The sequence below is a fragment of the Macrosteles quadrilineatus genome, unplaced genomic scaffold (assembly GCF_028750875.1).
Source record: "Macrosteles quadrilineatus isolate MER2022 unplaced genomic scaffold, UCM_ALF_1.0 Scaffold_1__1_contigs__length_201487025, whole genome shotgun sequence".
NCBI lineage: Eukaryota > Metazoa > Arthropoda > Insecta > Hemiptera > Cicadellidae > Macrosteles > Macrosteles quadrilineatus.
This window is the reverse complement of record NW_026542594.1, coordinates 38,650,381-38,674,131: the sequence shown is the minus strand read 5'-3', so window position 1 is coordinate 38,674,131 and position 23,751 is coordinate 38,650,381. Positions and strand designations below refer to the sequence as shown.

General features: G+C 43.4%; 1 protein-coding gene across 1 annotated transcript; it reads right to left on the bottom strand.

The window, feature by feature from the left end:
• Positions 1-13,565: 13,565 nt before the first annotated feature.
• Positions 13,566-18,933, bottom strand: LOC128996249 (uncharacterized). The gene is made up of 2 exons (XM_054421431.1): positions 18,378-18,933; positions 13,566-13,627 (listed from the first exon to the last, which is right to left on the bottom strand). Exons 1-2 carry the CDS (start codon positions 18,931-18,933, stop codon positions 13,566-13,568), a joined length of 618 nt encoding a protein of 205 aa, XP_054277406.1.
• Between the last annotated feature and the right edge of the window lie 4,818 nt (positions 18,934-23,751).

Here is a 23,751-nt window from a genome sequence, read left to right as displayed (position 1 = left end):
CCAAGATGGCGGCTGAAGCACAGCAGGGATTTCCGGGGACTTTTGACATTTTCAAGAACATGGCTTACTTAACAGCTGTGCAAAATTTCTAGGTAGTTCGAATTTGTTAGGTCGAATGATATTTGAATCCCTAAAATTCCTGGACTATGTGTTTACGTTTGCTAAGAAAAACTAAGATGCAAATAATTATTCAATTTGAGCTAGTATTCATTTACAGTATTATTTGTTATGTTTTTGTAATGTAATGTCAATGGTTATTTTATTATTAAGGACGATTTTGTGAATTTCTTGCACTGTAAATTAATAAATGGCAAACTTTTTATTGAGATTCTTATTGTCAATCCATTTGTTGGATGTTAAGGATAAAGTTGGTTAACATTTACATAGTGGAATAATAATTTACAAATGTTTATTTGACGATTATAACTGAACACCGAGATTAAACTTGATGATTTTTGCAGGCCTACCAATTAAGGTGAGCATTTATTGGTGTATTAGGATATTTACTTTTGAATAAAATGTTATATAGGGATAACAATGCATTTTTTTACTGTATGATAAAAAATTACATTAAAAACTGTCCATGTTACTTTTTATTAGTTATTCCCGAATCCCGATGACATCCATCCGCCATTTGTAAATTCAGTTCCTTTGCTCATTTCCCGCTGTTAGGGTGAGCATGGTGAAGCTATCCACTTTGACTTTTGAGGATATTTCGAAGTAAAGATATGTTCCGTCCAATGAACTTAATTTAAATTCATGTTTAAACACCTTAAACAAATAGGTTAAATATAGTAAAAACTCAAATAAAAATCAAATTATGATTTAAAAAATATCACGTCTAGATTGCATAAAAACGCTAGTTTACACCTATTATTTTTCAAACCCCAGACCCCCCGGCAAGGTTTGTCCCGCTTTGAACTCCAAAATATATGGTCACGTTGCCGCACTCAACTGTCTACAGCAGAGCCTGGTGAAAGCACCATAAATCTCGGTCAAGTCTCGTGTGCAGCTCATGAGGAGCTCATCTGTCTACAGCTGAGCCTGGTGAAAGCACCATAAATCTCGGTCAAGTCTCGTGTGCAGCTCATGAGAAACTCACCTGTCTACAGCTGAGCCTGGTGAAAGCACCATAAATCTCGGTCAAGTCTCGTGTGCAGCTCATGAGGAACTCACCTGTCTACAGCTGAGCCTGGTGAAAGCACCATAAATCTCGGTCAAGTCTCGTGTGCAGCTCATGAGGAACTCACCTGTCTACAGCTGATCCTGGTGAAAGCACTATAAATCTTGATCAAGTCTCGTGTGTAGCTCTTGGAGCTCATCTGTCTACAACTGAGCCTGTTGAAAGCACTATAAATCTCGGTAAAGTCTTGTGTGTAGCTCATGAGGAGCTCATCTGTCTACAGCTGAGCCTGGTGACAGCACCATAGACCTCGGTCATGTCTCGTGTGCAGCTCATGAGGAACTCACCTGTCTACAGCTGAGCCTGGTGAAAGCACCATAAATCTCGGTCAAGTCTATTGTGTAGCTCATGAGGAGCTCATCTGTCTACAGCTGAGCCTGGTGACAGCACCATAGACCTCGGTCATGTCTCGTGTGCAGCTCATGAGGAACTCACCTGTCTACAGCTGAACCTGGTAAAAGCACCATAAATCTCGGTCAAGTCTCGTGTGTAGCTCATGAGGAGCTCATCTGTCTACAGCTGAGCCTGGTGAAAGCACCATAAATCTCGGTCAAGTCTCGTGTGCAGCTCATGAGGAGCTCACCTGTCTACAGCTGAGCCTGGTGAAAGCACCATAAATCTCGGTCAAGTCTCGTGTGCAGCTCATGAGGAACTCACCTGTCTACAGCTGAGCCTGGTGAAAGCACCATAAATCTCGGTCAAGTCTCGTGTGCAGCTCATGAGGAGCTCACCTGTCTACAGCTGATCCTGGTGAAAGCACTATAAATCTTGATCAAGTCTCGTGTGTAGCTCTTGGAGCTCATCTGTCTACAACTGAGCCTGTTGAAAGCACTATAAATCTCGGTCAAGTCTTGTGTGTAGCTCATGAGGAGCTCATCTGTCTACAGCTGAGCCTGGTGACAGCACCATAGACCTCGGTCATGTCTCGTGTGCAGCTCATGAGGAACTCACCTGTCTACAGCTGAGCCTGGTGAAAGCACCATAAATTTCGGTCAAGTCTCGTGTGTAGCTCATGAGGAGCTCATCTGTCTACAGCTGAGCCTGGTGACAGCACCATAGACCTCGGTCATGTCTCGTGTGCAGCTCATGAGGAACTCACCTGTCTACAGCTGAGCCTGGTAAAAGCACCATAAATCTCGGTCAAGTCTCGTGTGTAGCTCATGAGGAGCTCATCTGTCTACAGCTGAGCCTGGTGACAGCACCATAGACCTCGGTCATGTCTCGTGTGCAGCTCATGAGGAACTCACCTGTCTACAGCTGAGCCTGGTGAAAGCACCATAAATCTCGGTCAAGTCTCGTGTGTAGCTCATGAGGAGCTCATCTCTCTACAGTTGAGCCTGGTGACAGCACCATAGACCTCGGTCAGGTCTCGTGTGCAGCTCATGAGGAACTCACCTGTCTACAGCTGAGCCTGGTGAAAGCACCATAAATCTCGGTCAAGTCTCGTGTGCAGCTCATGAGGAACTCACCTGTCTACAGCTGATCCTGGTGAAAGCACTATAAATCTTGATCAAGTCTCGTGTGTAGCTCTTGGAGCTCATCTGTTTACAACTGAGCCTGGTGAAAGCACCATAAATCTCGGTCAAGTCTCGTGTGCAGCTCATGAGGAACTCACCTATCTACAGCTGAGCCTGGTGAAAGCACCATAAATCTCGGTCAAGTCTCGTGTGCAGCTCATGAGGAACTCACCTGTCTACAGCTGAGCCTGGTGAAAGCACCATAAATCTCGGTCAAGTCTCGTGTGCAGCTCATGAGGAACTCACCTGTCTACAGCTGATCCTGGTGAAAGCACTATAAATCTTGATCAAGTCTCGTGTGTAGCTCTTGGAGCTCATCTGTCTACAACTGAGCCTGTTGAAAGCACTATAAATCTCGGTCATGTCTTGTGTGTAGCTCATGAGGAGCTCATCTGTCTTTAGCTGAGCCTGGTGACAGCACCATAGACCTCGGTCATGTCTCGTGTGCAGCTCATGAGGAACTCACCTGTCTACAGCTGAGCCTGGTGAAAGCACCATAAATCTCGGTCAAGTATCGTGTGTAGCTCATGAGGAGCTCATCTGTCTACAGCTGAGCCTGGTGACAGCACCATAGACCTCGGTCATGTCTCGTGTGCAGCTCATGAGGAACTCACCTGTCTACAGCTGAGCCTGGTAAAAGCACCATAAATCTCGGTCAAGTCTCGTGTGTAGCTCATGAGGAGCTCATCTGTCTACAGCTGAGCCTGGTGACAGCACCATAGACCTCGGTCATGTCTCGTGTGCAGCTCATGAGGAACTCACCTGTCTACAGCTGAGCCTGGTGAAAGCACCATAAATCCATAAATCTCGGTCAAGTCTCGTGTGTAGCTCATGAGGAGCTCATCTCTCTACAGTTGAGCCTGGTGACAGCACCATAGACCTCGGTCAGGTCTCGTGTGCAGCTCATGAGGAACTCACCTGTCTACAGCTGAGCCTGGTGAAAGCACCATAAATCTCGGTCAAGTCTCGTGTGCAGCTCATGAGGAACTCACCTGTCTACAGCTGATCCTGGTGAAAGCACTATAAATCTTGATCAAGTCTCGTGTGTAGCTCTTGGAGCTAATCTGTCTACAACTGAGCCTGTTGAAAGCACTATAAATATCGGTCAAGTCTTGTGTGTAGCTCATGAGGAGCTCATCTGTCTACAGCTGAGCCTGGTGACAGCACCATAGACCTCGGTCATGTCTCGTGTGCAGCTCATGAGGAACTCACCTGTCTACAGCTGAGCCTGGTGAAAGCACCATAAATCTCGGTCAAGTCTCGTGTGTAGCTCATGAGGAGCTCATCTGTCTACAGCTGAGCCTGGTGAAAGCACCATAAATCTCGGTCAAGTCTCGTGTGCAGCTCTTGAGGAACTCACCTGTCTACAGCTGAGCCTGGTGAAAGCACCATAAATCTCGGTCATGTCTCGTGTGCAGCTCATGAGGAACTCACCTGTCTACAGCTGAGCCTGGTGAAAGCACCATAAATCTCGATCAATACTCGTGTGCAGCTCATGAGGAACTCACCTGTCTACAGCTGAGCCTGGTGAAAGCACCATAAATCTCGGTCAAGTCTCGTGTGCAGCTCATGAGGAACTCACCTGTCTACAGCTGATCCTGGTGAAAGCACTATAAATCTTGATCAAGTCTCGTGTGTAGCTCTTGGAGCTCATCTGTCTACAACTGAGCCTGTTGAAAGCACTATAAATCTCGGTCATGTCTCGTGTGCAGCTCATGAGGAACTCACCTGTCTACAGCTGAGCCTGGTGAAAGCACCATAAATCTCGGTCAAGTCTCGTGTGTAGCTCATGAGGAGCTCATCTGTCTACAGCTGAGCCTGGTGACAGCACCATAAATCTCGGTCAAGTCTCGTGTGTAGCTCATGAGGAGCTCATCTGTCTACATCTGAGCCTGGTAACAGCACCATAGACCTCGGTCATGTCTCGTGTGCAGCTCATGAGGAACTCACCTGTCTACAGCTGAGCCTGGTGAAAGCACCATAAATCTCGGTCACGTCTCGTGTGTAGCTCATGAGGAGGTCATCTGTCTACAGCTGAGCCTGGTGACAGCACCATAGACCTCGGTCATGTCTCGTGTGCAGCTCATGAGGAACTCACCTGTCTAAAGCTGAGCCTGGTGAAAGCACCATAAATCTCGGTCAAGTCTCGTGTGTAGCTCATGAGGAGCTCATCTCTCTACAGTTGAGCCTGGTGACAGCACCATAGACCTCGGTCAGGCCTCGTGTGCAGCTCATGAGGAACTCACCTGTCTACAGCTGAGCCTGGTGAAAGCACCATAAATCTCGGTCAAGTCTCGTGTGCAGCTCATGAGGAACTCACCTGTCTACAGCTGATCCTGGTGAAAGCACTATAAATCTTGATCAAGTCTCGTGTGTAGCTCTTGGAGCTCATCTGTCTACAACTGAGCCTGTTGAAAGCACTATAAATCTCGGTCAAGTCTTGTGTGTAGCTCATGAGGAGCTCATCTGTCTACAGCTGAGCCTGGTGACAGCACCATAGACCTCGGTCATGTCTCGTGTGCAGCTCATTAGGAACTCACCTGTCTACAGCTGAGCCTGGTGAAAGCACCATAAATCTCGGTCAAGTCTCGTGTGTAGCTCATGAGGAGCTCATCTGTCTACAGCTGAGCCTGGTGAAAGCACCATAAATCTCGGTCAAGTCTCGTGTGCAGCTCATGAGGAACTCACCTGTCTACAGCTGAGCCTGGTGAAAGCACCATAAATCTCGGTCAAGTCTCGTGTGCAGCTCATGAGGAACTCACCTGTCTACAGCTGAGCCTGGTGAAAGCACCATAAATCTCGGTCAAGTCTCGTGTGCAGCTCATGAGGAACTCACCTGTCTACAGCTGAGCCTGGTGAAAGCACCATAAATCTCGGTCAAGTCTCGTGTGCAGCTCATGAGGAACTCACCTGTCTACAGCTGATCCTGGTGAAAGCACTATAAATCTTGATCAAGTCTCGTGTGTAGCTCTTGGAGCTCATCTGTCTACAACTGAGCCTGTTGAAAGCACTATAAATCTCGGTCAAGTCTTGTGTGTAGCTCATGAGGAGCTCATCTGTCTACAGCTGAGCCTGGTGACAGCACCATAGACCTCGGTCATGTCTCGTGTGCAGCTCATGAGGAACTCACCTGTCTACAGCTGAGCCTGGTGAAAGCACCATAAATTTCGGTCAAGTCTCGTGTGTAGCTCATGAGGAGCTCATCTGTCTACAGCTGAGCCTGGTGACAGCACCATAGACCTCGGTCATGTCTCGTGTGCAGCTCATGAGGAACTCACCTGTCTACAGCTGAGCCTGGTAAAAGCACCATAAATCTCGGTCAAGTCTCGTGTGTAGTTAATGAGGAGCTCATCTGTCTACAGCTGAGCCTGGTGACAGCACCATAGACCTCGGTCATGTCTCGTGTGCAGCTCATGAGGAACTCACCTGACTACAGCTGAGCCTGGTGAAAGCACCATAAATCTCGGTCAAGTCTCGTGTGTAGCTCATGAGGAGCTCATCTCTCTACAGTTGAGCCTGGTGACAGCACCATAGACCTCGGTCAGGTCTCGTGTGCAGCTCATGAGGAACTCACCTGTCTACAGCTGAGCCTGGTGAAAGCACCATAAATCTCGGTCAAGTCTCGTGTGCAGCTCATGAGGAACTCACCTGTCTACAGCTGATCCTGGTGAAAGCACTATAAATCTTGATCAAGTCTCGTGTGTAGCTCTTGGAGCTCATCTGTTTACAACTGAGCCTGGTGAAAGCACCATAAATCTCGGTCAAGTCTCGTGTGCAGCTCATGAGGAACTCACCTATCTACAGCTGAGCCTGGTGAAAGCACCATAAATCTCGGTCAAGTCTCGTGTGCAGCTCATGAGGAACTCACCTGTCTACAGCTGAGCCTGGTGAAAGCACCATAAATCTCGGTCAAGTCTCGTGTGCAGCTCATGAGGAACTCACCTGTCTACAGCTGATCCTGGTGAAAGCACTATAAATCTTGATCAAGTCTCGTGTGTAGCTCTTGGAGCTCATCTGTCTACAACTGAGCCTGTTGAAAGCACTATAAATCTCGGTCATGTCTTTTGTGTAGCTCATGAGGAGCTCATCTGTCTTTAGCTGAGCCTGGTGACAGCACCATAGACCTCGGTCATGTCTCGTGTGCAGCTCATGAGGAACTCACCTGTCTACAGCTGAGCCTGGTGAAAGCACCATAAATCTCGGTCAAGTCTCGTGTGTAGCTCATGAGGAGCTCATCTGTCTACAGCTGAGCCTGGTGACAGCACCATAGACCTCGGTCATGTCTCGTGTGCAGCTCATGAGGAACTCACCTGTCTACAGCTGAGCCTGGTAAAAGCACCATAAATCTCGGTCAAGTCTCGTGTGTAGCTCATGAGGAGCTCATCTGTCTACAGCTGAGCCTGGTGACAGCACCATAGACCTCGGTCATGTCTCGTGTGCAGCTCATGAGGAACTCACCTGTCTACAGCTGAGCCTGGTGAAAGCACCATAAATCTCGGTCAAGTCTCGTGTGTAGCTCATGAGGAGCTCATCTCTCTACAGTTGAGCCTGGTGACAGCACCATAGACCTCGGTCAGGTCTCGTGTGCAGCTCATGAGGAACTCACCTGTCTACAGCTGAGCCTGGTGAAAGCACCATAAATCTCGGTCAAGTCTCGTGTGCAGCTCATGAGGAACTCACCTGTCTACAGCTGATCCTGGTGAAAGCACTATAAATCTTGATCAAGTCTCGTGTGTATTTCTTGGAGCTCATCTGTCTACAACTGAGCCTGTTGAAAGCACTATAAATATCGGTCAAGTCTTGTGTGTAGCTCATGAGGAGCTCATCTGTCTACAGCTGAGCCTGGTGACAGCACCATAGACCTCGGTCATGTCTCGTGTGCAGCTCATGAGGAACTCACCTGTCTACAGCTGAGCCTGGTGAAAGCACCATAAATCTCGGTCAAGTCTCGTGTGTAGCTCATGAGGAGCTCATCTGTCTACAGCTGAGCCTGGTGAAAGCACCATAAATCTCGGTCAAGTCTCGTGTGCAGCTCTTGAGGAACTCACCTGTCTACAGCTGAGCCTGGTGAAAGCACCATAAATCTCGGTCAAGTCTCGTGTGCAGCTCATGAGGAACTCACCTGTCTACAGCTGAGCCTGGTGAAAGCACCATAAATCTCGGTCAATACTCGTGTGCAGCTCATGAGGAACTCACCTGTCTACAGCTGAGCCTGGTGAAAGCACCATAAATCTCGGTCAAGTCTCGTGTGCAGCTCATGAGGAACTCACCTGTCTACAGCTGATCCTGGTGAAAGCACAATAAATCTTGATCAAGTCTCGTGTGTAGCTCTTGGAGCTCATCTGTCTACAACTGAGCCTGTTGAAAGCACTATAAATCTCGGTCAAGTCTTGTGTGTAGCTCATGAGGAGCTCATCTGTCTACAGCTGAGCCTGGTGACAGCACCATAGACCTCGGTCATGTCTCGTGTGCAGCTCATGAGGAACTCACCTGTCTACAGCTGAGCCTGGTGAAAGCACCATAAATCTCGGTCAAGTCTCGTGTGTAGCTCATGAGGAGCTCATCTGTCTACAGCTGAGCCTGGTGACAGCACCATAGACCTCGGTCATGTCTCGTGTGCAGCTCATGAGGAACTCACCTGTCTACAGCTGAGCCTGGTGAAAGCACCATAAATCTCGGTCAAGTCTCGTGTGTAGCTCATGAGGAGCTCATCTGTCTACAGCTGAGCCTGGTGACAGCACCATAGACCTCGGTCATGTCTCGTGTGCAGCTCATGAGGACTCACCTGTCTACAGCTGAGCCTGGTGAAAGCACCATAAATCTCGGTCACGTCTCGTGTGTAGCTCATGAGGAGGTCATCTGTCTACAGCTGAGCCTGGTGACAGCACCATAGACCTCGGTCATGTCTCGTGTGCAGCTCATGAGGAACCCACCTGTCTAAAGCTGAGCCTGGTGAAAGCACCATAAATCTCGGTCAAGTCTCGTGTGTAGCTCATGAGGAGCTCATCTCTCTACAGTTGAGCCTGGTGACAGCACCATAGACCTCGGTCAGGCCTCGTGTGCAGCTCATGAGGAACTCACCTGTCTACAGCTGAGCCTGGTGAAAGCACCATAAATCTCGGTCAAGTCTCGTGTGCAGCTCATGAGGAACTCACCTGTCTACAGCTGATCCTGGTGAAAGCACTATAAATCTTGATCAAGTCTCGTGTGTAGCTCTTGGAGCTCATCTGTCTACAACTGAGCCTGTTGAAAGCACTATAAATCTCGGTCAAGTCTTGTGTGTAGCTCATGAGGAGCTCATCTGTCAACAGCTGAGAATGGTGACAGCACCATAGACCTCGGTCATGTCTCGTGTGCAGCTCATGAGGAACTCACCTGTCTACAGCTGAGCCTGGTGAAAGCACCATAAATCTCGGTCAAGTCTCGTGTGTAGCTCATGAGGAGCTCATCTGTCTACAGCTGAGCCTGGTGAAAGCACCATAAATCTCGGTCAAGTCTCGTGTGCAGCTCATGAGGAACTCACCTGTCTACAGCTGAGCCTGGTGAAAGCACCATAAATCTCGGTCAAGTCTCGTGTGCAGCTCATGAGGAACTCACCTGTCTACAGCTGAGCCTGGTGAAAGCACCATAAATCTCGGTCAAGTCTCGTGTGCAGCTCATGAGGAACTCACCTGTCTACAGCTGAGCCTGGTGAAAGCACCATAAATCTCGGTCAAGTCTCGTGTGCAGCTCATGAGGAACTCACCTGTCTACAGCTGATCCTGGTGAAAGCACTATAAATCTTGATCAAGTCTCGTGTGTAGCTCTTGGAGCTCATCTGTCTACAACTGAGCCTGTTGAAAGCACTATAAATCTCGGTCAAGTCTTGTGTGTAGCTCATGAGGAGCTCATCTGTCTACAGCTGAGCCTGGTGACAGCACCATAGACCTCGGTCATGTCTCGTGTGCAGCTCATGAGGAACTCACCTGTCTACAGCTGAGCCTGGTGAAAGCACCATAAATCTCGGTCAAGTCTCGTGTGTAGCTCATGAGGAGCTCATCTGTCTACAGCTGAGCCTGGTGACAGCACCATAGACCTCGGTCATGTCTCGTGTGCAGCTCATGAGGAACTCACCTGTCTACAGCTGAGCCTGGTGAAAGCACCATAAATCTCGGTCAAGTCTCGTGTGTAGCTCATGAGGAGCTCATCTGTCTACAGCTGAGCCTGGTGACAGCACCATAGACCTCGGTCATGTCTCGTGTGCAGCTCATGAGGAACTCACCTGTCTACAGCTGAGCCTGGTGAAAGCACCATAAATCTCGGTCAAGTCTCGTGTGTAGCTCATGAGGAGCTCATCTGTCTACAGCTGAGCCTGGTGACAGCACCATAGACCTCGGTCATGTCTCGTGTGCAGCTCATGAGGAACTCACCTGTCTACAGCTGAGCCTGGTGAAAGCACCATAAATCTCGGTCAAGTCTCGTGTGTAGCTCATGAGGAGCTCATCTCTCTACAGTTGAGCCTGGTGACAGCACCATAGACCTCGGTCAGGTCTCGTGTGCAGCTTATTTGTTTAACAGAAGAGGAACTCTCCAAATTCAATTTGAAAATTTCCAACGCATTCATTGAAAGAGGCTATCCCAAAAGCCTGGTATAAAACCAGACCCGATTAGCCCAATCAAAAAACCCTCCAACAAAGAAACTGAAACCTACACAAAACCTAAACCTAATAACTGAATATCATCATTGCCTACAATCCCTCAACTATAATCTAAAAAATTACAAGTTTCTCCACACACAAAGGATTTCCTGAAACCCCCCCCCAACCACCACATTTCTCCAACCACACAAAATCAAAAAGATTCTTGGTCATCCTAAGATGCCGGATCCAATGACAGCAACCAGAGACCAACCCCCAAACGGCTCTTTCCCATGTACTAGTTCCAGATGCAAAACGTGTCCCATCAACCCCCCCCCCCTACACCATAAGTTTTTCCAGTAACACCACAAATGATTTTTTTCAAAATTCAAGGACATAACACGTGCAGCACCAGCAGATTTGTTTTATCAGCTCCAATGTAAAGACTGCCGAGCCCGATGAACGGTCATCTTCAAGATGTAAAAAATAATTATAAAGACAAACCAGTAGTCAACCATGCCTCATCACACTCCAAATCTGATTGCAATAGCTGCTTCTCTTAAAAAATAATTTTAAAAAACTGCCTCCAAACTGCAACTCCTCAGAACTGAGAAGATGGGAATTGAATTACCAATGGTTCACCCACTCTAGAAACTCACCAAACCTTAATATAAGATAATCCCCAACTCTCACATATATGGGCTACATTTATATATTTTTTACATATATATATATATATATTATGTAATATTTGTGTGTAATTTCCCAGTTAAGTTGTTGATTCAGTTGGGACCTCCGTTTCTCATCATTCCTACATTTCTCTACATCTCCATCAACTGTGCTCGGAGCTTCCAAACAATCACGGAAGTGGAGAGAATTCTACCTCCTATATCCAACAACATCCACCACAGGGTCTACCTCACTGCCAAACTCATCATTGTGGGACAGTTGGGTAAACAACTCTAATACCATTTTTAGTAGTTCCATAAGTAGCCAAAACCCATGGAGGTTCGTGCAGATGGAGTGGAGAAGTACTAAACCATCGTTTAGTATTTTATTTTATAGGAAAGCTATAGTTATGCATTTGTTTAAAAGAGATAGAGTTCAACTAGCTTACCTGAGAAAATTAGAGTCTAGGGGCAAATGGATAGACTCACACAACATAACACTGATATTTCGTTTAAATATAGGACTTCTGTAGGGAGTAATTGAAGAGAAATTTGCTAAGGACCAAATATCAGTGTTAAGTTTTATGACCAAAAACACGTACCAAATGTTTTATTGTGTACAACAAATACAAAACCTGAAAGAAGCGCGATTTTTTTAAAATTCAGTCTGGGCTGACTGAGTGAGAGAGAGTGAGACAAAGAATCAGCTTGGGGAGGGAGAGAGAGAGGAGAGAGGTGTTTGGCCGAAGCCCAGCGGTCCCACCACCACCCCTGGTTTAAGTCAGAGACTTATTCACCAGACCGCTTTCCTGAAAAATCATCGGATCCTCTTCCAGCTGTCGGCTTCATTCTTTGTCCTTCCAGGCACATTCTGTGCCTAACCAACACCTCTCCCCTCACCTAGTACCCTCTGTACTAGGTTCATCGGATTTTGTTTTTCAATCTTCTTTAATTTATTTAATCTTTCCTAACATTTTTTATTTCACTTTCAAATTCCAGCCTGTCTTCCTGCATTTTCAAATTCATGCTTTTTCTTTCCTATCCTTCGGCACATTCTGGCAAACTCCAGCGTAGATTCTTTGGTTCTCAAGAAGTTGATCTTCTCCCAAGCCCATGTCTTTTGTCGGAGGAATTCCCTCATGTCGCTTCTTTCTTCTTCATAGAATGGGCACTCCATCAGTACGTGCTGCGATGTCTCCAGCTCTCCGCAATGAGTGCAATGATCATCATCGACAAGGTTGAAACTTTTCATCTTTGCCTTGAATTTGCTGTGTCCTCTGACGAACTGTGTCGTGTAGTGATCGGTTTCCCAATGGACTTTCTTTCTCAACCTCTCATCCGGAACGAACGCAAAGGTTTCCCTTCCTTTTGTGCTTGACTCCCACTGTCTCTGCCGGGTCGCCGGATTCTACCCCCGGATATTTACCCCCATGAAAAAACGCTTACGTCACTTTGACGTCACATGTATGGGGGTAGATTTCCGGCCGCGAACTTTTAGGATGGATAAATTATTATATATTCAATCAACTCGCATTTCACGGTTTACTTAACAGTTGTAATTAATCAAAATGCTAATAAAACTGACACCGGAACTTTACCCCCGGAAATCTACCCCCAGACATCCACCCCCGGACATCTACCCCCGGACATCTACCCCCGGACATATGACCCCGGACATCTACCCCCAGACATCTACCCCCAGACATCTACCCCCGGACATCTACCCCCGGAAATCTACCCCCAGAAATGTACCCCCAGTGGTCAAATCATAAATGTCCGACCCCGGAATTCTACCCCCGGAAATCTACCCCCCGTGCTACACTAAGTATCGGCCAATATTTATTGTTGTAGTTGATTTTAGTAATTGGTTTATGAAAATAATCAATGGCTCTTTGTTTAATAATTACCCTCTAATATCTAGTATTAAGCATGTGATATGTCGTTGTCTTGTTTAATGTCGTCTATCTTCCCAATTCATTAAGCTGTAACTGATTTAGGTGTCATTTTAAAGCTTAAGATTCAGTGCAACGAAAATGGTAATTAAAAAGGATTTTTTGATAAAGGGCTCCAAAAGTTTAACCCTTAAGCATTTGATTTATTTTTAGACAGTGATTTAAATGGTTGACCAATTTTCACATACACTCATAGCTAACGGCACATGTACGAGCGCAGACCGTGAAATTTAAAACATATCACTGAAGGAGGTTATTTTCTGATTACTAGTGGTAAAAATGCAATTAAATGTTGATAAAAAGCCTGCCACAGGTTGATTAATGAATTAATAATTTGTTCACTATCAATTACCTCCTAGTAATACGCAATAGCATAATCCCTATGTCGTAGACACTATCCGGAGTTTTACATTGGCTAAAAAGTCTAGTTGTTTACACAATTAATTAATCGTAAAAAATAAAACATAAACATATTTTATGATTGCTTCTGGTTGTCAATGCCAACGTCAATGCTGGTTGTGAAATAGCGGAGAATAATGTAAGAGAATAAAATTGGATATTTCGGGATAGGGAAGGTGTAGTATATTATTAAAGTAAAGTAGCAAGAGGAATTTAAGTTTATGAATTGGCTACACTGACCACCGATGACGACAACAGCTGACGTCACAGCCCGACGTCGGAGACAAGCAGTCTAGCAAATGAGTAACAGGTTAGTGGACGTAATATACGATACGTGTAGTTGTAATAGAAGGTATTTTTACCTCATGGTTCTTTTGGTTTTACGAATTTATTTTAATGAAATTAGAGTTTAGTATGAACATTGCTCAAAATTATATATTTTTATGTCATTTTTACGTTTTATACAAAGAAGCCAAAACAAGTCTTTATCTCAATTTCTGTCTTGTCTGTCAAGGCCCAGAAGGCATTTTACGTGACCTTCTCCTCAAAAACTAGAGCATCGATCGTGATTCGATTTAAATAGTCTTTTTGGATTTGGTGGATTGACACGAGTAACTTAAGCCATTAAAATATGGCCTCACTACTTTTGAATTAAAATAAATTTTGTTCAAACCCCCAATTTTTTGCATTTTTGTCAAGTTTAAGCTACTCCTAATGTTTACCAGTAATTTATGAAATACTAATAATTTGTTTGGAGAATACGACATCTGTGAAATAACGAACAGCTGTGAAAGATGAAAAGCTGGATAAAGATGATTTTTTCTTGCTGTCACTGGAAATTTGTTATTACATTTTGTTTACAAATACTGCAACCATTTCCGATCACGTTTTGTAATAAAATCCAAAACCAAGTAAGATTAAAAATGTTGTGACTCACGTAAATAAACAAATCAAATAAATCGTAAGTGCAATAATATGTAACTAGTGTACATGTTGCTCGAATTCGAGCAATTGCAAAGTATTAAAGGAGTTATTTCAAAACGAATAACAATGAATATTTACAATGAGTTTAAAAGAGTCAACTCAAAGATTACCGGTGTGTAACTAAAACCATGTTTATCTTCGTTATTGATAAACTTAAAGCATTCATCCGGCCGGTTTTCTCCTTCTCAAAATGCCTCGCTGTACAGGCAACACATCTTAATTCTTCTTGGGCTTCTAAATAATAACTACACAAAGTAGATTTAAAAGATTTATTTTGATAATAAAATCAACAGACTACAGAGCACAAAGCTACATTATGGAGATGACACGGAAGTAGTAGTGAACAAGAAGAAGTCACATGAGCTTAGCTTAGAGTAGTTTTACATAGGCCTACAGAGTAGTCTTACATAGGCCTACAATGGTAAAATATTATATATAGTCTATGTATATAACATCTCCCCCCTAAAAATAAGGATTGAGAGTTCATGAAAACAAAATTGAACACACAATATTTACAAAACAAAATTAGTCTTCAAACCTTATTGGTTTTTTAATTACTCTTCCAAACCTTGTTCGGGATTGAGATGGGTTAGGGGTTGCAACAGGAGTCAAGCTAGTTTGGTTAGGTGTTGAGGCAGGAGTTAACCTAGGTGGAACAATAGGCCTATCAGTTTCATCATACAACTGAGTCATTGGATCTTCACTTGAAACTAAAGGGAATTTGTTAAAGGATTTTCTCAAAAATACCCTATTTCTTCTTAGTTCATTACCATTACTAGACTTAACTATATAGGATCTTGGTGTCTGGTGTTTTCTTATAACTAATCCTGGTTCCCAAACCTTTCCTGATTTTACCATAACATTATCACCTTTTTGAAAGGGAGGTAGCTTATGTGATCCTCTGTCATAATAAGCTTTTACAACTTTTTTGTGACTTTCTAACTTTGATTTAATCTCTTTACTGTTTACACGAATAGGTTTTAACACAGAACTAGCAGTTGGTAATGTTGTTTTGACTACCCGACCTAACATTATTTGTGCAGGTGACAGTTTTGTATCTTTTAAGGGAGTATTCCTGTACAACATTAGAGCTACGTTAATGTCTTTCTTAGAGTCATTACATTTCCTCAACATATTCTTAGCTACTGAGACAAATTTTTCAGCAAGGCCATTTGACTGAGAGTACAAAGGACTTATAGTAACCAGTTTAAAATTCCATTCATCCGCAAATTCTCTAAACACGACACTTCCAAAAGGCATGTTATCAGATACTAAAACATCTGGTGAGCCAAATCTAGCAAAAATTGGTTTAAGTACATCTATTACATTTTTTGCTGTTTTACCATTTAACAAGCACAATTCAAACCATCTACTGTATGAGTCTGCAACAACCAAATAATCATTATTACCAAATTGTAAGATATCAGCACTTATTCTTTCCCATGGCCTTGATGGAACAGGATGACTTAACATAGGTTCCTTAACATTACTTCTCCTAAACTTTTCACAAGTTTGACACTTTAGAACAAAATCCTCTATATCTGTAGACATATTAGGCCAGTACAACACTTGTCTGGCAAGAATTTTACACTTTTCTACACCTAGGTGGCTTTCATGGATTTTCTTCAACATACTCAATCTAAGTTTAGTTGGCACTATTACTTTGTCATTAAGAAACAATAAACCACCTTCATAGTTAATATCATGTTTAAGATTGAAATAAAACTGTACATTTTTAGGACACACATTTTTGAACTTGGGCCAACCCAATAAGTGATATTTTTTTAACATAGTCATAGTTTCATCTTCATCAATGGCTTTAATAAATTCTTGTTTCCTTTGTTCAGACATAGCCACATATTTACTAATAGTATGTACAACAAAAGAAAATTCTGGATCATCAGTAACAGGGTCTTTCAAATAAGACCGAGACAATGTATCGGCCATAAACATCAATTTACCAGGTACATACACGAGTTTAAACTGATACTTCAAAAGTCTTAACAATAAACGTTGTAACCTAGCTGACACTTTACAAAGATCTTTTTCAACTATAGAAACTAATGGTTTGTGATCAGTCTGTACGGTAACTAGCCTACCATACGTTAACTGATGAAAACGTTCAAAGCCAAAGACAATAGCAAGTAACTCTTTCTCGATTTGAGCATAACGGGTCTCTGTATCGGTCAATGATCTTGATGCAAAGCCTATAGGGTGACCATTTTGAAGCAAGCATGCTCCGAGGCCATCTTTTGATGCGTCAACCTGAAGGGTTACTGGTTTAGAACTATTAAAAATAGCTAATGCTGGGGCAGAGACTAACTTACTCTTTAACTCACAAAATGATTTCTCATGTTCTGGGTACCATTGCCAATCAGTATCATTTTTAGTTAAGTTGCGCAAAGGTGCTGACAAAGTCGATAGGTTAGGAATATACTGTGACAAATACTTAGTCATACCTAAAAATCTTAACAATTCTTTCTTGTTTTGGGGTCTTTCCATTTCGACAATAGCTCTCACATGTTCTGGATTAGGCCTAATGCCATCACTTGAGACTAATTGACCTAAGAACTTAACCTCAGGGACTTTGTACTGGAACTTAGACAGATTAAACTTAACATTTTTTTCCCTAGCTCGGTCAAGTACTTTTTTCAAGATCATGTCATGTTCATTTTCATCTTTAGCAAAAATAATAAGATCGTCAAAATATATTTCACATCCTGAAATATCCCCAAATATTTCTTTACAATGCTTTTGAAAGATCTCTGGTGCTGAGCACAGGCCATAAGGCAAAACATTAAAATAATACCTACCAAAAGGAGTATGGAAGGTAGTTAACAATGCACTACTTTCACTTAGCCTAAGATGCCAAAATCCTTCTTTCATGTCTAACACTGAAAAAACTTTTTTACCATGTAGCTTACTTAAAATTTCATCAGATTTGGGAATCAGATAGTGCTCTCTTTTGATATTTTTGTTCATTTCCCTAGGGTCAAGACATAGACGCAAATTACCATTAGGCTTTTCAACAATCACAAGATTTTGAACCCATTCAGTTGGTTCTGAAACTTTAGAGACTATACCCTGCTTATCTAGCCTATCCAAAGTGCTTTTTAACTTTTCATTTAAACTTAAAGGTATGCGCCTAGGTGGAAAGATTCTCGGTTCAGCATTTGGCTTGAGTTTGATTTCAACTTTGCCTGGAAATTTTCCTAGACCTTCAAATACATCATGGTACTGATTTACAATTTTATCTTTAGGATTTACAAAAATACTATTTACATTTACAACAGGCTTACAACTAATAGGCACTCTTTCAATTAACTTCAGTTTTACACAGGTTTCAAGTCCTAGTAAAGGAACAGAATTGACATCAACTACTACAAATTCAACATTACTGACATTGTTCGCATTACGAGAGGAACAGTTAAGTAGTACTTTACCAATAGGTTTAACTTGAGAGTTTTGACCAAACCCTACCAATACAGTTGGTGTACTCAGCAATTTAGGCTTAAAGAGCAAACTATTAAAAGTTTTCAAAGGTAGCACATTAGCTTCCGAGCCTGAATCTAATTTAAAAGTAACCTCATCATTTTCACTTAAAACAATAGTTTCATACCAAGCCCTATTATTTAACTTGTTAGGCTTTGTTAGACCTTTTACACAATTAACATTCAAACTGTTATTCTCACTATTATCAGGTGACTTATTTTCTAGAGAGTTAACAAAGAGATCATCAGATTCACTGAAAAAGTCTACGCCTATTGCATATTCATCCTCAACAAGTTGATCCGCAGTCGCAGTGTCTGTTTCAACTTCATAAACTTTCTTCTTCGGTTTACCGTTAGCCTTGTTACTAAATTTAAGTCTATCTTTATTAGGGCAGCACTTAGCAAAATGATGTTTGTCCTTGCACAAAGCACAGTTCTTGTTATAGGCTGGACAGTTCCGAGCTCTATGGGTGTTTGCACACTTCTTACATAAAAAGAATTCATTGTGTTGCTTTGAGCCTACCTTAGAAGGTAACCTAGAAGTATTGTTACTAGACATAGGCCTACCTGTAACTTTGATAGACTCCACTGTATTTTGAAGTTCTCTAACCTGGTTTTGACTTGTTTCACAAGTTCGGCAGAACTCAACGGCTTTCTTGAGAGTGAGGCTTGTATCTCGCAGCAGACGTTCCTGCATCACTTTATCGCGAATCCCTAGCACCAGTCTGTCTCGAATCATATCTTCTTCGTCTTTAAATTCACAGTTGGATGCTGCTTTCTTCAGTTCTGTCACGTAAGAATCAACCGACTGACCTTCCTTCTGTCCCAATGAGTGAAACTTAAACCGTTCAAAAATTATGTTTTTTAGTGGCTGACAGTACTTATCAAATTCTCCTATAACTTCTTCGAGTTTGGGAGTTGACTCACTAAACGAGAAGGTATTATACACTTCTAGAGCCGCATCACCTATAGTGGTCAGCAATATAGCTATTTTTCGTCTCTCGGGCATCTTGTCGGATCCCAGGGCTTCCAAGTAGAGCATAAAACGTTGCTTAAATCTTTTCCAATTTTCAGCTACGTTGCCACTAAGGTCCAATGCTTGTGGAGCTTGAAACGTTGCCATCGTGGTTTGAGGTTAACCTAATATTCACTAAGAAAATTCACTTGTTACTAAACACTTCACTGTTCAAACTAAATAGTTAACTTCTGACACCATCTTAATTCTTCTTGGGCTTCTAAATAATAACTACACAAAGTAGATTTAAAAGATTTATTTTGATAATAAAATCAACAGACTACAGAGCACAAAGCTACATTATGGAGATGACACGGAAGTAGTAGTGAACAAGAAGAAGTCACATGAGCTTAGCTTAGAGTAGTTTTACATAGGCCTACAGAGTAGTCTTACATAGGCCTACAATGGTAAAATATTATATATAGTCTATGTATATAACAACACAGGTCATTGATAGAGGGCCAATTGAGAACGAAAAGCAGTTTAGGGGTAGTGTTCCATCTCTTGTTTACAGTTGCAGACGATCTATTCTGGTTTTCAACCTGACTTAAAAATTGAACTGATTAGTAATCTGCTCACATTTCACCATTAAAACTGTTACTGTATAGTGTGAAAGTTGGTCAACCATTGGAAGCACCTTCTAGGAATAAATAAAAGGCTTAGGGGGCAACCTTTTGAAGCCCTAATCAAAATATCCTTTTTAATTACCATTTTGCTCTGGGCAAGATCTTAAGCTTTAAAATGACACCTCAATCGTAACAATCGGCGAAGTAGGTCGGGTGAAAAAGGACTGTTACAGCTTATTGAATTAGGAAGATAGATAATGTTAAACAAGACAATGACATATCGCATGCTGTATACTGGATATTACAAGACAATGCTTAACCGAAGAGCCGTTGATTTCCGGGGGTAGATGTCTGGGGGTAGATGTCCGGGGGTGGATGTCCGGGGGTAGATGTCTGGGGGTAGATGTCCGGGGGTAGATGTCTGGGGGTAGATGTCCGGGGGTAGATTTCCGGGGGTAGATATCCGGGGGTAGATGTCCGGGGGTTGATATCCGGGGGTAAATGTCTGGGGGTAGATATCCGGGGGTAGATGTCCGGGGGTAGATTTCCGTGCTATGGCAAATCACTTTATAATCAAACAATTACATGTTGATTATTTAATAATATATTGGGGGTAAATTTCCAGTCGCGGGCTGTTTCTCGACCGTGTATAGGCCCCGCCCCTTGTGACGTCAAAATGACGTAGGCGTTTTTTCATGGGGGTAAATATCCGGGGGTAGAAATCCGCTACCCCTCTCTGCCAGTCAACGAGTGTTTCTTCTCTTCGGATCCTTATGCTTTCCTTGATGTCGATACCTTCTTCTTTGTCCCTTCTTCTCTTAATCCTTTCTTCAACCATCAAGTCAAGCGGGATACCCCGGCAATCACTCGGACAGCTTCGTGGGATATCGTGCTGTAGCCCTTGATCACACCCAACAACAGTTTTCTCTGCAGACTCATCAAATTAGACCTCTCACCTCGTCCCCTCATTCTTTGACCCCACATCTCACAGCCGTACAGCATCATTGGTTCAAGCGCACCGATGTACAATCTTCTCAAGTTCTCGCATCTCGCAGGGAGGTGTTTGGCCGAAGGCCAGCGGTCCCACCACCACCCCTGGTTTAAGTCAGAGACTTATTCACCAGGCCGCTTTCCTGAAAACCCATCAAACAGGATGTTCCACAACAGAGGGCCCACCACAGATCCTTGGGGGCATCCTTTAGTGATGTCCTTATTCACCTCTCCGTTGCCAGCTCTTAATGTCACGGTTCTGCCTCGGAAGTAGTCCCTCACCAATTGGTAGATGTTGTTCGGACATCGCCATCTTCTCAAAACTCTCAGAATCTCTGGCCACCAGGCGGAGTCGAAAGCTCCAGAAATATCCAGGAACAAGCCTACTACGTACTTTTCTTCTGTCTCTTCTACTTCTCTTCTCATGTCCAGAAGTGCGTCTACCGTTCCAACACTTCCCGTGAATCCATATTGAAGTGGATTTGCCCTATTTTCCCTATCCATCCATTCTTTCATCCTTTTCACTATCATTTCGCCTAACTTTCCTAAGACAGGTAAAGAGGGTTACTGGCCTGCACAATTTAACCTTACCTGGGTCCTTTTCCTCGCTCTTCAGAAAAACGTTGACGATTCCTTTTTTCCACACATCAGGATACCTGCCTTCTCTCAGCATCTTGTTGTACAGGTTCAACAGCGTCCCTTTGATCCTTCCAAACATTCTCTTAACTACTTCGTTCTTTATTCCATCCACTCCCGGGGCTTTCCTATATTTCAGCAGTGCAATGCATGCAGTTAGCTCTCCTTCCGTGAAATCTTCCTCATCTGTTCCAGTGCTTTCATCAGCCATCCTACTTCTGATTCTTGATTGTTCCTCTGTATCCTCCTCTTCCCTATCGTCTGGCAGCAATCCTTGTATCATTCTCTCTAGGGTCTCTTGCACTGTCTCCGTCATTGTACCGTCTTCTTTTTCCAGGCTGACCAGCACAGTATCCTTTTTCAGTTTCTCTGCAGCAATCTTATTAACCTTTCCCCATGGGTCACCCTCTCCCTACGCAATCAACTTTTCCCAAATCTTCTTCTTTTGTTTCCTAATTCCCCATACATAATCTGTCCTTGACCTAACAAACGCTCTCCTATCAACTTCACTTCCTGTCCTTCTCCAGATCCTACCTTTCCTTCTCATTTTTACTCGCAATTCATCCAGCTCTTCTGTCCACCAGTATACCTGTTTCGTACCTACTTTTGCTTTTGGGAACTGTTCCTTCATCAGTTTGCACGTCATTTCTGTAATCATTTCTGCATGAACTTCTGCTGTAGCGGTTTCAAATTCCATTTCCTGAATGCTTTTCTGTAAAGCCTCGTCAAATCTCGCCCAGTTTACCTTCCTTAGGCAGTATGATCCTAGCCTATGTTCATTCTGGATTATCCGATTAATTTGATCTCCTCGCAATTGCATTGTAATTAGCCTATGTTCACTTAACGTCTCTTCATGAACTAACCAGTCCTCCATTTTCCCTGAAAGATCCCTCGTCGCCAATGTCACATCAATGTTTGATTTTCCTCCCTGTGTGTTTTCAAATGTCGTCCACCTACTGAATTTGTTAAGAACCTGCAGATCCCAAGCCAGTATAACATCTTCTACCTTGGATCCTCTCTCATCCGTTGATCCACTGAGCCTCAACCCTGACCTTGCATTCAAATCCCCACCACACAACACGCCTTTGTTTCCTTTCTTTCTAATAATGTCAGCTAACCATGTCATATGCCCATCGATGGGTTCTGATGGCCTACAGTACAAACTGATCACTTGCATCGCCTTTCCATCATATTCCAGCCTAACACTGACGCACGTTCCATTAGTTTCTCTGGCTTCCATGATTGCTCCGATCTTCTCATTGAACACAAGAATCGTGCTCCAAACATCCTCCCTTCCGCTTCGATCATGAAAAATCCTACATATTGATATCTTTACCTTTCTGCCGACTGTGTATGGCTCCTGGACCAGAAGAACGCCAATCTTTTCCTGCAAACACCTCCTAATTGCCTCATCTGTAGCTGCCTTTCCCCTACCTACATTCCACTGGGCTATCCTACAATCCATAATCAATCTTCTTGTTGTTCCTCTTCACTGCCTTTTCATAAGCAGGACACTTTCTTGACCCTGCATCGTGCCTCAGATCACCTCGATTTTATCTTTTGCAGTTGGCACAACAGACTGCTTCTTTCTTTTTCTTATTTGGGCATTCCTTATAGTCATGCTCACCAGCGCAATATGAGCAGCTAGCCGCTGTCGCAGTACAATGCTTCGCTATGCGGCCAAACCATTGGCACTTGAAACATCTGGCTATATCTACGTAGTCCTTAACCCTACAGCATTGCCTTTCTACAAAAATCTTGTCCTGCCTTCGTAACCAGTTTCGTACTCTCACAGAGCACTCCACTACGATGTGATTCTTCTTCCCAGCTGATTTAACGTCTTTGTACTTATGTCGCACCCCAAACTCCTGTATGAATTGCTCCTGCTCAATTTCCCTTCCTTGCATATTTCTGTTGAAGACTTCCTCCTTTACCTCGTTTTCTGTCAGCTCAGCGTTCACGTCTTAAATCATTATGACGGGTCTCTTCTTTGTCGGCTTCTCAACTTTTAATCCTGCATCAGCCAGAGATTTCTCTTTCATCAGATTGTCTATTCCTTCTTCGTCATCTGCTTCTACGATGACTCCATTCCGGATGTTAACTATCCTTCTAACCTTTAATCCTATTTCCTGCGGTTTCACTAACCTCTTGAGAGTGCTTAGAACTCCTGGTTGTCACTCTTCACTGTTACAATCTTAGGCGGTGGAAGCACGGGGCCTTTCACGCCTGTAACCTTTGGCACCGTTACTCTGGGAACGGTTGGTGAAACTTTCTGCAGAGCTGCAGAGTAGCTCACTCCACCTGTGCCTGATCCGTTCTTATCCTTCAGATTTTCCATCTCATGCCGCACAGATGAGCTCACGATCTTCAAAAAATCTCTTCGTTCCTCCAACCTTGTCTCCATCCTGACTCTCTCCTCTCTAGCCCAAACAGCTCTTCCTGGAAGCGATTCATGTACCTTCCAAACTTCTCCGTCTGAGGCTTTGTAACCATTTTAATGATAGTTGGCTGCTTGAACCATCCCTTCATCTTCTCCAATACCAAGCTTAAGCCTACTAATGGGTCCTCGTCATCCTCCTCAATTTCCTCGCCTGATTCCAAATCCTCAGTCTGGCTATTCTCCATAAACATTTCTCTTCCTAAAGGGTTTGTTTTCATTGGTATCCATTATTATCACCTGTTTAATAAAAAATACAGGACCTGTAATACAGGTAAAATCCCTGTATTACAGTAC

Coding starts and splice junctions, on each gene's coding strand:
- LOC128996249 (XM_054421431.1), bottom strand. CDS start 18,933: ATGGCAACGTTTCAAGCTCCACAAGCATTGGACCTTAGTGGCAACGTA. Junction 13,628..18,377: donor GGAGTCTATCAAAGTTACAG/GTAGGCCTATGT, acceptor CTCATTTGCTAG/ACTGCTTGTCTCCGACGTCG.